The sequence below is a fragment of the Coregonus clupeaformis genome, chromosome 17 (assembly GCF_020615455.1).
Source record: "Coregonus clupeaformis isolate EN_2021a chromosome 17, ASM2061545v1, whole genome shotgun sequence".
NCBI classification, from domain to species: domain Eukaryota; kingdom Metazoa; phylum Chordata; class Actinopteri; order Salmoniformes; family Salmonidae; genus Coregonus; species Coregonus clupeaformis.
Genome location: NC_059208.1, coordinates 71,668,740 through 71,683,133, shown reverse-complemented (window position 1 = coordinate 71,683,133; position 14,394 = coordinate 71,668,740). Strand labels below are relative to the sequence as shown.

The 14,394-nt window shown below is 45.1% G+C and overlaps 1 protein-coding gene across 3 annotated transcripts in view; it reads right to left on the bottom strand.

Moving 5' to 3' along the window:
* Nucleotides 1-14,394, bottom strand: part of LOC121572333 (spectrin beta chain, non-erythrocytic 1-like) — a 136,691-nt gene that overhangs the window by 84,249 nt on the left and 38,048 nt on the right. Inside the window, exon 3 of one of the 3 annotated variants that reach the window (XM_045226504.1) lies at nt 3,715-3,804. The exons of 1 other annotated variant lie outside the window; for it this stretch is intronic. In XM_045226504.1, coding sequence (XP_045082439.1) covers nt 3,715-3,804 — 90 coding nt within the window. Of the gene's footprint in view, nt 1-3,714; nt 4,143-14,394 lie in introns of those variants that run through there. One more of the 3 variants, XM_045226503.1, reaches the window with a different exon arrangement.

The window sequence follows — 14,394 nt, the reverse complement described above, 5'->3', positions numbered from 1 at the left end:
TTGTCTGTCATAGTTGACATGTACCTATGATGAAAATTACAGGCCTCTCTCATCTTTTTAAGTGGGAGAACTTGCACAATTGGTGGCTGACTAAATACTTTTTTTCCCCACTGTAAAACCTGAAATGCTATTGTTGATTGTTGTTTGAAAACTAGATCGAAATTAAACAAGAACTGTGTGTGTTAATTATGTTTTGCCAACCAACCAGCAATGTTGATGTAATAACATTATGCTGACAAAACACATGGGAACACAGGGAAAACATAAATACCAGGTACCTTACTTGACAATATGTCTCCATGTCATAAAGTGGATAAAGTCCATCCATTGATAGTAGAGTAAAACAGATCACTAGTCAGATAAGTCAGGGTGTTATGGCAGATGGACTGTTTGTTTTTTAACAAGGCCTCAGATTATCACACAGGCAACTACCAACAGCTATTTGTTTCAAATCAACGACTCAACATCAACATTTACCTGGCAGTCAATGCTTGGCAAAAGGGAAAACAAAGCACTAAACAGAACATGGCTTTGTGTCCATTTACACCCAGTAAAAACATTCACTACATTTCGGTATCACTCACTCTTGTTTATGTCTTTGAATTCTCTGACATGTTTTATCAGGACTTACTTTACAGTAAAGACGTGGTTGAAAACCTCAAGATCATTCTTACTATTCTCAAAAGTCACAATAGCACTATATATTTTACAGTACAGTTTCCACTGGTATTTACCTGGTATTAACTAGGACGAAGGCCGGAATTCAATCCGATCACGCTTTGTCGACAATGCACCTTAAAAGATAATTTCCGATTTAGCCAACATATGCAGCAATTACCATGAATGCGGTCGCGAAGGTGGGAACATTGCCTTTAAAAACTGCATTATTGACCAAGCACGATTGGATTTAATCCCAGTTTAGGTAAATAGATGGTATTCTCTGGTACTTACTTAACATGATTCAACAACTGGGGGCATAAAAAAAAAAAAAAAAAAAAAAGAAGTTAACCTTCAATGCTATATTTCGGGGTATCCGGCAAATGGGGTGGCAAGGTCAAATAGTCAGTCAGTGTAGCTAAATCGAGTAAATCAAACTTGTAAAAGCCAGAACTACACTCTTTTTCAATACTCTCTCTCAAGTTTGCCCCCTTCCCCACCCCAACCCATTCAAAGACTTCTTCAGTTCCATGACTTTCTGTTGCCCTCTTTTTTGTCTCTCCATAAAATATATTCTTGCCAGCAGCTGAACAGACGGCCATTTAGAGACCGACTGGGGTGGAAGCCGGGTTGGCAGGGGCCTGTTTGCAGACAAAAGTAGTACTTCAGCACTCAAGTCTGTGTGGTGGTAGTCCAGCTCATTGGTGTGGACAAGTAGCTACAGTCTGGTCCAGAAGCGACTGGAGTGCATCTAATAACTTTTTTACACTAATCGTGCTGACCCAAACGATACAATGTTAGATCGGATATATAGTCTTTTCACAATGTCCTTTCCAGCACGGCTTTAGCAACTATGGTGGATGTGTAACCAAGCCCGCGCAAGCTTGTCAAAGCAAAATATTGAACTAAAAACCCCACTTCCTGGACCCAGATTAAGCCTACTCCTGGATGAAAAGGATCAATGGAAAATCTCTATTAAACGTGCTTTTAAGTACAGGAATAGGCTTCATCTGGCTGAGAGAAACCGGCCTTAAATGTATTAGATTAAACAGAAAAATACATGAGACCTGACAATGCACTTTTAATTACCTTTTGGTTAATACAGCCACGGGACAGCTGTACGAAATGATTTGCAAAATGTTTTTCACAGTTCATGTCTGTTTGTAAAAGATCACTGGCACAATGACACCACGTGGTTATGCTGAAAATATGACAAATTTATGAACTATGAACCAGAGAGCTATGCCTAAAATCAGTTCCAGCAATAGACTAGTGTCCTGTCTAGGGGGTGTACTTGTACATCAAGCTGCCTCACGCTACAGAAACAGGAGATAGGCTCCTGTCCTATGAGCAGTTCTGGCTCGAACCAGGCTACTACTTACTCTGGCTAAAATCAAGGGTCACGGGGATACAACCAATGGTAATCCTACTCCCCTTACAGTAAGTTTGAAATCTTCAGTTGAACATTACTGTTCCTAGATCCTGTAGACTACACTTTGAGACCCTATCAACATGCGTTACAGTAGTAGTGTTGCTCTACAGTTTCCATTATCAGCACACCAGGTCAATCCATAAATTCTGTCATATCTTCACTCAATTGAAAAAAAAATATGATGAAGCATAACTATTTCAAGCTGGCACTACATGACACAAGAATAGTAATCAATAACATTGACTCTGTGTTGTTTTGTCAATTCAGTCATCCATAACTGAGTAAAGCCATTAGAACAGAGTGTGAAAGTTCAAGTCTATCTCTCTGTCTTCCTTTTCATTCCGGCTGCTTTACAACATTGGACAAGGTTTCGGCAGGTGGTAAACTCTACACAAAGCTACATATTAACAAATGGCACACATTCATCCAGTCGTATCCACATAGTTGTTGTGGCCAGTTTATACCATTCAAATGAGCAAAACTGGACAAATTCTGACCATTGCTGTAAATGTAATGATCTATTAATGAAAAGGGAACTTAAATATAAAATGTATAGAAGAGACACATTCAACAACACAATAGTGCATTCATATACAATTATTCATAGAGAGACTGAGTTAATTACTGATATCATCATGTGGCAAAGACCACATTGTCTTTTCGATGAGAGAAACACCCCAACAAGGATGTCAACAAAAGACATCTACATGTCATCAAGGACAGCAGGACTATAAAACAATGTTACTAGGATAATGGTGACATTATCATGTTAATTTCTCATTTTTTTTCTATTGCAGTCTAGCCTGGGGTTCATCATAATGAAAATATGAAAATGAATGTAAAAAAATATATTTAGAAAATAAGTAATTTTATAGTAAATGTACTAAAAATAGTAAACAATATCACGCAATATAACACAATGACATACTGTATCACGTATACTGATGCTATATAACATATAGTAAGCCTATATCCCTGTTTTGTAAAAAATACATTAAAAATTAAAAATTAAAAAACACACGCAAGGCCTCTATATTAACTGTGTAAAAACATATTGTTAAGTGCTATCATTTCCTCGAATTTGACACCTTGAAAGTGTATTTGCATGGGATAGCTGGACAAAACAACCACTCCCACCTTCCCTGTCCCCTCTCATGCTATTGTTGTCCTGACTACCCACTAGGAACTAGCATGCATGCCGTTTAGATAGCATTGTGGATTGTGTGTTTGTAGACAGAGGACCTCCTTCGAAAACAGCTATTTAGTATTGTATTGTCAACACTAAATTCCTATCCCCCAAAAATGACGCAGCCTTATAATCCAGTCTGAAAGTCATCCTTTACCCAGATCATAGTGCTGCCATACTAAACGTGTCATATCCACCACTAACAGTTACCCTTTCTTTTAGGATAAAGACACCCAATTTGTTTTATTTTCTAAGAAGTAAAACGATGAAATATAATGCTCTTCATCCACCTAACATTACCCTGATAAAAAAATGGCCAAATTCAACACAGAGGATCCAGAATTCTCTCTCTAGACCCTGCCGTCTATCTGCTGACAGAGCATATAGCATAGCAACACCTATAAACAAAAGGCGCCTGCAGTCTCCAGCATTCACTTACCTTGAAGCTGTTTAAAGCGCCCTTCTAACATATTGTAGTTGAAAGCCACCTGAGCGGGGTAACCAGGGTCCGGGTCGGTGTATTGTACATCTTGCCCACCCAGCTCCCAGTCCACTTCCATAGTTACAAACTAAAACTGGGACCCGCTGAAAGAAAATTCCCCCTCAGAAAAAACCACAAGCACACACAGCAAGGCGAAAAACGGAGGGGAGTTAAGAAGGGATCCAATGGGCTCTTTTAGCCTCCTACCTCCCCCGTTGCTACACCACAAGCTCCAAAAAAGAATCCAGTAAAAGTAACGAAAGGAGGGAATATTCTCAAGGACGCTACTCTTCCCAGAGCAGCCGCTGAAGGAACAGGAGTGGAGAAGCAGGATCTGTGTCGGATAAGGGGCACAACATGCTTCTTCTTCTCTCCTGATTGTTCTGTCTTCCCTCTCAACCCATTCAAAAGCAGCCTCCACCCCACCCCCTCTCACGCCCCCCTCCCTCTGCTTGTGAGCTGCTCACCCACTCAGGAGTGCACACTTTCTAATGAGTGGTATTGCCCCCCAAAAAAATCACTGCACCTCATCCTCAACTGGCAGACAGTTAAGGAAGGAGAAGGAATAGGTGTCCAATAAAAAAGAGAATGAAAGGGTTTTTCTCACACACAGCACACCTTTCATAAGTCTGGAGGGAAAAGAGGAGAAGGGGATGGGTTTATAGAGGGAAGGGGAACAGGAGTTTGTAATTTCATCAGTGGCTAGCCACTGCCTGGGAGCTCAGTGATGATGTCACCGCCTCATTTCCATGATGGCCCCAGCAGTGGGGAGAAAGAGGGAGGAGGTTGGGCCGTACCAAGCCTGAAGAGAGGAGGGGGTAGGGGGAAGCTAGCCAGGATACAACCCCCCCATTTCCCAGCATTGTTGTTCAGTCAGTGACAGAGGAAAAATCTGTCCATTCCAGAAATTTATAAATGCTGGTTTGAAATAATGTGAGCGACCAACATCCTGTCAAAAAGTGACCCTACAAACATCCTGTTTCAGAGGTGAACTGAAAGCCTCCCCCTCTTTCTTCCTAATGGATGAATAGTCCGCATATTGGCCCGTGAATGGTTGCTTCCCAAACAAAGGAGGACCACACTCAACCAGTTTCCACTATGCAGAACATCATGAAGCGAAAAGGATTCTGATTACAAATCAAACATAAATGGCCAAGGTACCTCAGCGAACACTGCCAGGGCAAGGACAGACATAGATTTCTCTCAAAGCAGAGACACTTTCTATAACAGTTAGTGTTTGATTCTTTGAGGCTATCAAAGTAGGAGCTCAGGATAGCAACAGATAAGAGTTGGGTTAAGACTAAAGATGGTACTGTATCATTTGAAGATTGACAAATAGATTAATCAAATAATAAAATGACTAATAAATCGTAAAGTCCAGACGAGGTGGTCTTCACGGATAGACCCCTTAAACAATGTAAACTATGCTTTTCAATTGATAAACATTGTAACTGGGAATCAAAATGGCATTCCCATACTAAAAATATTTCACAATGATGCCTTGCGATCTGGAGGGCGGACCTTTTGCATCTCAACAATGGTCCAAATATGGAATCCATACCCTAGCCGATTTCATGGACAGTAATGGTTTGAGAACATTCCAAGATTTGAAAGACACATACACATTACCAGGCAACTACTTTTTTTCTATAGGTCTATTTACAACTTAAGTCACCTATGCTGTCCTATGGAGTCCCTTGGGAAACCCAACTACCGAGCCATCCAATGATGGGATTTATAAAGAAATTATCTGGGCTCCCAAAACAACTGATCTCTATAATATACACTGAGTATACAAAATATTAAGGACACCTGCTCTTTCCATGACATAGACTGACCAGATGAATCCAGGTTAAAGCTATGGTCCTTTATTGATGTCACTTATTAAATCCACTTCAATCAGTGTAGATGAAGGGGAGGAGACAGGTTAAAGAAGGATTTTTAAGCCTTGAGACAATTGAGACATGGATTGTGCACGTGTGCCATTCAGAGGGTGAATGGTCAAGACAAAAGATTTACGTGCCTTTGAACAGGGTATGGTAGTAGATGCCAGGCACACCGGTTTGTGTCAAGAACTGCAACGCTGCTGGGTTTTTCATGCTCAACTGTTGCCCGTGTATATCAAGAATGGACCTCCACCCAAAGGACATCCAGCCAACTTGACTCCTGTGGGAAGCATTGGAGTCAACATGGGCCAGCATCCCTGTGGAATGCTTTCAACACCTTGTAGAGTCTATACCCTGACGAATTGAGGCTGTTCTGAGGGAAAAAAGAGGGGGAGGGTGCAACTCAATATTAGGAAGGCGTTCCTAATGTTTGGTATACTCAGTGTATAAACAACTTTTGGAAAGCTCATATTCTGAGCTAGTCATAAAAAAAGTGTGGTCCACAGATATAAGTGAATCTGAACAACCCTTTAACTGGAACAGAATATGGAACTTGGCATCCCGTAATCCGAACTATCAATTTATAGTATACATTTAAGTTTGTTCACAGACTGTATTTAACACCAAGGAAACGTTTTACGTTGGATGGAGACATGTTGGAAGGGTGGGGTTGGGGGAATGGGATGGGATGGGAGGTTGGGGGTGGAGGCTCACTTCTTTTTGTTTATTTTCCTTTACATACTAAATTTGTTATAACCTTTTAACTCTCTAATATGATCATAATGATCAATACTTTGTATTTATGTTTCTTTTTTTAATGTTTTCTTTTTTCTTTTTGAGTGGCAGGCCACAGGTGAATACGATATGAATTGAATATGAATTCATATGAATTCTTATATTTGTACCTGTACACCCCCCTTGGAAAAATAACAAAATAAATAAAATGTGGTCACAAAAAAATTTACAATCGTAAAGTCCAGATAATCCTAGTAAATCAATACAACCTAATTAAATCCATACCATACAAGACTAGGCTCTGACAAAATGTTTTCCACAATGATTCCCTGTTGAATTTAGCCACTCACTCCTCCATGTTGCCTTATATTCATGGCAGTCTCAGGAGTTCTCTGCCGCAGAGTATTTTTGCTACATAGCAGCACCATCAACAATATCCCATTTGTCCTCCTCCTGTTCTTGAGAAAGCCTTGTGGCGAAGGAGGAGGCCACAGATATGCTGCCTTATAACTACTCCTCATGATGCTATGAATTCATGCTCATCTCAGTACCACGAGTCTTGTCCTCATTTGTTTTCCAGCAACTGTGAGAAAAGACAAAAATCAAATCATTTCGACAATGGACACAGGGAATGAGAAAAGGCCAGAAATGAAGCCGTCTGTCTGCCTGCCTGCCTGCCTGCCAGCCTGCCTGCCAGCCTGCCTGCCTGCCTGCCTGCCAGCCTGCCTGCCTGTCTGTCTGTCTGTCTGTCTGTCTGTCTGTCTGTCTGTCCAACCTTAGATGTAGATCCCTATGTAGTCGTTTGGGGGTCTTACTTCATGTGCTTGGGCAGTTTAATTGAGGAACACATGCTAATAATGACACTAGAATTCCCATAATATAAATGATATTATTATGTGTTCAATAATGTTATATTTGTTGTGTCACAATAAAGCATAAGGGAGTGGTATAAAATTGTGGTATAAAATCATATACAAAAATAGACACTGGGTAAAAACACATGATATGAATATGCTTTCCTAGTTGTACAGAGCAAACAAAAGTTCTGAACTGTAAATGGCATGGCACAAACACACGACTTTGGTTTGGTCACAAGGTCTCCACAAGGCCATCGCCTGCCTAAGGGCTATTCTTCAACAGCCTCCCTATTCTTCCATAACCTCTTTATACAAGCCTCTTCATCTAGACTTGTAACGCTCGGTCCGATTCTTGGTCAAGAAAAATACACACATCCTCCCACATGACTCACCTCATAGGAATTTCTCTGAAACAGAGAAAGGAAATAGGGAGGTGACATAGGGGTGTGGGTTTCTGGGTGGGTTTGTGTGATGGTCAACCTCTACGCTGATCAGACAAATTGAAAATACAATACAATTGAGAGTGAAATCTCTTTAAACTGTCGAATTGAGTTGTTCATAAAAATGACACAGTCTTCCATTCCTTTTCCTTGTGGCAAAGTTCATGTAGATATGCTTTTATTTTAGTTGGATGTGAAACAACAGGGCCTTTGCTGAGCTCATGAAGCAGCCTCTTCTCAAAAGTTTCACATGATGCTACAAAGAATGAGGTCAGAACAATTCATGGAGAATGGCCAAGCCCACAGATTTGCAGTAAGTGGAGAATGTATGCACCAAAATAAACCTTACTTTGCTGACTTACCTTGAAATAGTACAGCCAAAGATGAATAGTTTCGATATAAATGGTATATGTGGAAGACCTGCATACAGATCTGCTATCTTAATTTGATCACTCTGTTGTCGCAGAGAAGCAGGGTCAAATTAAGGTAGTGTGTGTGTGTGTGTGTGTGTGCTGCTTTCGCAACAGCTAATGGGGATCTTAATAAAATACCAAGTACCAAATAATTTAGCCACTAGCCCATTGCCCCACAACCCACTGCTTTACACTTCCCCATGTGTGCACAACAGTTATTCTACGTGTCTAATCAATAATTCAAATAAAGACCCTCACTTAAGATGTGGAGATTCCAATCTGGCGTCACAGTAATACTTGATATTAAGTTTATCTTATACATGTGCAGTAACCCTGCAATCACTACAGTCACAACGTTGTTGTTACAAAATAATTGTGTAATATTGTAATACCTTTGTAATTGCATAGCAATGAAGTTGAGCGGTATTAAAAAAAGAAACCCTGCTTAACTCCATTACTATGTATTTAAAATGCAATTATTGAAGTATATTGTAACAACACGTTAATCCAATGTTGTTATTGGTGTAATTACAGTGTTACTACACAGTATAAATATAAGAGCAACTCAATGTAAAGTGTTACTGGCTCCACTAATCAAACAGGATGGAAAACGTGCCCGAGTAGCGAGTATAACCGGCAATGTCCACTACGGCGATGGCCTCTGACAAAATGATGGAGCCCATCAATTTTTTGAAAAAAGCCGCTCACGCCGAAGTTAGCAAGGCGAGAAAAGATCGTTGAACAGAGCGTAAAAAGGGTGGGACTTAAGTTGGGGAAAGCTCAATATTATGAAAATGTCTGGCGATGTGGTGGCGTGATTGATCAATCGAAGCTCACTATAGCTTCTAGCCCCTACTGGATTGGCTGTTGATACCTAACACTACCTAGTATGCTGTCTGCTTGCTAGCACCCAAATGGTAAGCCACCCTGAGAGAAGCTAGCGTGGCTAGGCGAAGCCATGCTTGCTAAGTGGACATTGGCCATAAGAGGTGAGTTTGAAGCTTACCAGCTTACCAGCTTACCAACTTGTCCGCCCTGAAATTGGAACGTAGGAAGTTCGATCCCCATACCAAAGACTCTAAAAATGGGACCTGATGCCTCTCTGCTTGGCACTTAGCATTAAGGAGTAAGGCCCTGCAACAGACTAGCATCCTGTCCAGGGGGTATACTTTTACATCAAGCTGCCTCATGCTACAGAAACAGGAGATATAGGATCCTGCCCTATGGACTCTTCTGGCTCGGACAAGGCTTAATTGTCCAAGGCTTACTTAGGGTTTAAAAGCAGGGAACCGGGCTACCGAGATTTCCTGAGATTTCCCGCCCAAACTCATTCCCGTTTCCCGGGATAAATAATTTTGAGGAACCGTTAAATTATAATAAATTATTTATATGAACAGCATGACGTGAAATGGAACTGTTAAGCGATATGCAATGTCTAAATCTGTTTTCTCTGCGGCCTTCTCTGCTCTGCTATCTGGATGATCAATCATCAACGCTCAGTGTGTGTGTGTGTATGTGTGTGTGTGTGTGCTGTTGTAGCCTACCGTAGGCCTATTTACTTACACAAAGTTGCCATAAATTCGCTGCGTGCGACGCGTTCTCCGACGCGATCAGCGTTAAAAAAAGATGGCCATAGTCTACCCTCCCCAATAATCCCTCAAACGTATGACAACTGAAGAGAGGATATGCCGAGAAAGAGAATGGTAAATTAGCCGAGATGCAAAAATACAAAATGTGCACATGCGACATATCAACTCTCTGTCTTCATTCATACATTAGACCAGTCATCACAACGCTAGCAGCCTACCATATTTAGGCCTACTCAAGTCCCCAATAGAAAACATCCCTTAGGCTACTTGCATGGCTTCTATACATTTAATTCCTTACTATATGTGCAGCCTACTAGGTTGGATTTGAAGGGCCTTTAGTAGGTAGGTGTTCATGTAGCCATTGAAGACACTCTTGACTGCAGCAAGTGGAGGTGGGGGAGAGGTGTATGCTCCGCTGAGCAAGAATGCAAGAAAACACAGTCATGTGAGAAGCAGGATGCTCATCGGAATGCCGTGGGCTTTTTTTTAGAGTTTTCAAAACAGCTTGTGGTCTCCAGCCAGAAAGAACAGAAACCATGGAACACTTTCTCATTTCTATTTTTGATCCTTTTTTTTTTCTCTTGTCAAAACACTTTGCTCAATTGCAGTGTTGGCTGCTGGTTCTGTGCAGGCATTTACAGTGGGGAGAACAAGTATTTGATACACTGCCGATTTTGCAGGTTTTCCTACTTACAAAGCATGTAGAGGTCTGTAATTTTTATCATAGGTACACTTCAACTGTGAGACGGAATCTAAAACAAAAATCCAGAAAATCACATTGTATGATTTTTAAGTAATTAATTTGCATTTTATTGCATGACATAAGTATTTGATCACCTACCAACCAGTAAGAATTCCGGCTCTCATAGACCTGTTAGTTTTTCTTTAAGAAGCCCTCCTGTTCTCCACTCATTACCTGTATTAACTGCACCTGTTTGAACTCGTTACCTGTATAAAAGACACCTGTTGTCACGCCCTGGCTCTGGGGACAATGTTATGTTGAGCCAGGGTGTGTATTCTATGTTTGATTTTCTATGTTGGGCTGAGTGACTCCCAATCAGAGGCAACGAGTGACAGCTGGTTGTCTCTGATTGGGAGCCATATTTAACTATCGGTCTTTTCACTTTGTGTTGTGGTTTCTTGTTCCGTGTTGGTTTGTTTTTGTAACCAAGGACGTCACGTTTCGTTGTTTTGATCGTGTGATCTTGATGAAATAAATATGTTTGCTTTCAACGCTGCGCCTTGGTTCTCTCCCTCCTTAGACGATCGTGACAGAAGAAACCACCATAACAGGACCAAGCAGCGTGAAGAAGAGAGAGGATGGACTTGGGAGCAGTTGAGTAGGAGTCTCGACTGGGCCAAGCCAAGAGAGGAGGAGAGAGGTTGGACTTTGGAGCAGTGGGGTGAGAGTCTGGCGAGAACGATGGAGGCCTGGCCCACGGGGAGGAGAGACCCCCAGAAAATTTTTAGGGGGGGGCTCACGACGTCGGACCAGCAGGAGGCCGCGATAGAGCGGCCCAGCGGGTTGCCAGAGGAGGCCGCCAGGTTACGGGGGCCACTGGTCGAAGAGGGGATGGAGGATGTAGAGGCACGGCGAGAGGTACTGGGGTGTGTTACCAGTCCGGTCCGGCCCGTTCCAGATCCCGAGGTAGAGCCAGTGGTGTGTGTCCCCAGTACGGTCCGGCCTGTTCCAGCACCTCGCACCAAGTGTACGGTGCGCGTCGCCAGCCCAGCCCGTCCTGTCCCTGCTCCACGCACCAAGCCTACGGGGTGCGTCGCCAGCCCAGTCCGGCCCATCCAAGCTCCCCGCACCAAGCCAGTGGTGTGCGTCATCAGTCCGGCACGGCCCGTGCCTGCTCTCCGCACCAAGTCTGTGGTGCGTTTCGTCAGCCCTGTCCGGCCCGTTCCTGCTCTCCGCACCAAGCCTACGGGGTGCGTCGCCAGCCCAGTCCGGCCCATCCAAGCTCCCGCACCAAGCCAGTGGTGTGCGTCATCAGTCCGGCACGGCCCGTGCCTGCTCTCCGCACCAAGTCTGTGGTGCGTTTCGTCAGCCCTGTCCGGCCCGTTCCTGCTCTCCGCACCAAGCCTACGGGGTGCGTCGCCAGCCCAGTCCGGCCCATCCAAGCTCCCCGCACCAAGCCAGTGGTGTGCGTCATCAGGCCGGCACGGCCCGTGCCTGCTCTCCGCACCAAGTCTGTGGTGCGTTTCGTCAGCCCTGTCCGGCTCGTTCCTGCTCTCCGCACCAAGTCTGTGGTGCGCGTCGCCAGCCCAGTCCGGTCCATTCCTGCTCCACGCACCAAGCCAGGGGTGCGTATCGTCAGTCCGGCTCCGGCCAGCGGGGCCAGACCGGACCAGGGGTACTTTGGGGGTTGGAGAGGGAGTGGGGATCAGGCCGAGCCGGATCCGCCGCCAAGGCGGAGTGCCCACCCGGTCCCTCCCCTGTGGGATTTAGTTGGCGCGGTCGGAGTCCGCGCCTTTAGGGGGGGGTACTGTCACGCCCTGGCTCTGGGGACAATGTTATGTTGAGCCAGGGTGTGTATTCTATGTTTGATTTTCTATGTTGGGCTGAGTGACTCCCAATCAGAGGCAACGAGTGACAGCTGGTTGTCTCTGATTGGGAGCCATATTTAACTATCGGTCTTTTCACTTTGTGTTGTGGTTTCTTGTTCCGTGTTGGTTTGTTTTTGTAACCAAGGACGTCACGTTTCGTTGTTTTGATCGTGTGATCTTGATGAAATAAATATGTTTGCTTTCAACGCTGCGCCTTGGTTCTCTCCCTCCTTAGACGATCGTGACACCTGTCCACACACTCAATCAAACAGACTCCAACCTCTCCACAATGGCCAAGACCAGAGAGCTGTGTAAGGACATCAGGGATAAAAATGTAGACCTGCACAAGGCTGGGATGGGCTACAGGACAATAGGCAAGCAGTGTCACGAGTTACAAAGCCAGAACCCAGAAGCAGACCAGGACAAGGTAAGTTGAAACGAAGGTGAGTGTTTATTTACAAAGTCAAGTGTGATGCTGAATAATCCAGGGAACAGAGCGGGCGGCGTTGATTAGTTGTTGGGGGTGCAGTGGTTGATCCAATCCTGGCTCGGCAGCCGCCGACCACCAGGCAGGGGTTGGATGAAGGTTCCGGACGAGTGACTGCAGATGGAACAAAACGGAGGTAAGTAAACAACAACCCAACAAGGTGCAAAACAACAAAACTAACGCTAGAAGCTCTAAGACTGATACTCTGGTAAACCTACTGTTCATGGCTAACGATCCGGCAGGGAATGGATGTTAGGCCAGAGCCTAAGAAGGGTGATGATCAGGACCAGGTGTGCAGATTGCTGATGGGATGCAGGTGCGGAAATCAAGAGAGCTCCCCGGAGCGTTCCAGAACCCTCGGGAAACTGGAGATCACGAGCAGAAAAACTAGTCCACAGACAGGACCCGACTCAGACTGCCGGGATCGTTACAGTACCCCCTCCGACGAACGCCACCGGGCGGACTCCCGGAGCGCCAGGATGGAGGCGGTAGAAGTCACGGATGAGGTCAGCATCTAGGATCTGTCGCCGCGGAATCCAACTCCTCTCTTCAGGACCATACCCCTCCCAGTCCACGAGATACTGGAAACCCCGGCCCCGCCGTCTGGAATCCATGATGCGTCGCACCGTGTAGGCAGGACCACCTCCGATCATCCGAGGAGGAGGAGGAGGAGGCGGAGGAGGCAACAGAGGACTGAGGAAAACAGGCTTGAGGCAGGAGACATGAAAGGTGGGATGGACTCTGAGCGTCCTCGGGAGTTTGAGTCGAACTGCCACCGGATTGATCACCTTCTCCACCACAAACGGACCAATGAACTCGGTAACAACTTCCTAGACTCAGTCCGTAAAGGAAGATCCCGTGTGGCCAACCAGACCCTATCTCCGATGGTATAGGTGGGAGCGGGGATCCGGCGACGATTCGCCTGGAGCTGATACCGGTCCGAAACTCTAAGGAGTGCCTTTCTGGCCCGATGCCAGGTCCGGTGGCAACGACGAATATGGGCCTGAACAGAAGGCACTGAGAGCTCCTTCTCCTGAGAAGGGAACAAGGGAGGTTGGTAGCCATACAGGCACTGGAAGGGAGACATCCCAGTGGCAGATGTAGGGAGAGTATTGTGGGCATACTCAACCCAAGGCAACTGAGAGACCCAGGAGGTGGGGTTGGAAGAGGCCAGGCAGCGTAGCGTGGATTCCATCTTCTGGTTGGCTCTCTCCGCCTGACCATTAGATTGGGGGTGAAAACCAGATGTGAGACTGACTGTAGCTCCAATGGCCAAACAGAAGGACTTCCAGACAGCAGAGGTAAACTGAGGGCCACGGTCGGAAACGATATCACTGGGCAAACCGTGGACCCTGAAAACCTCCCTAACCAGGATCTCGGACGTCTCCGAGGCAGAGGGAAGCTTGGCAATTGGCACAAAGTGGGCGAACTTGCTGAATCTGTCCACGATAGTCAGAACGACCGTGTTCCCCTCAGAAGCGGGCAACCCAGTGACAAAGTCCAGGGGCCAGATGCGACCATGGTCGCCGGGGAATAGGAAGGGGGTGAAGTAATCCAGAGCTGGGCCGATTGGTACTCTTATTCTGCGCACACACTGGACAGGCAGCAACATAACCCCGAGTATCCTCGGCCATGGCAGGCCACCAAAACGTCTGCGAAGAAGCGCCATCGTCCGAGCCAC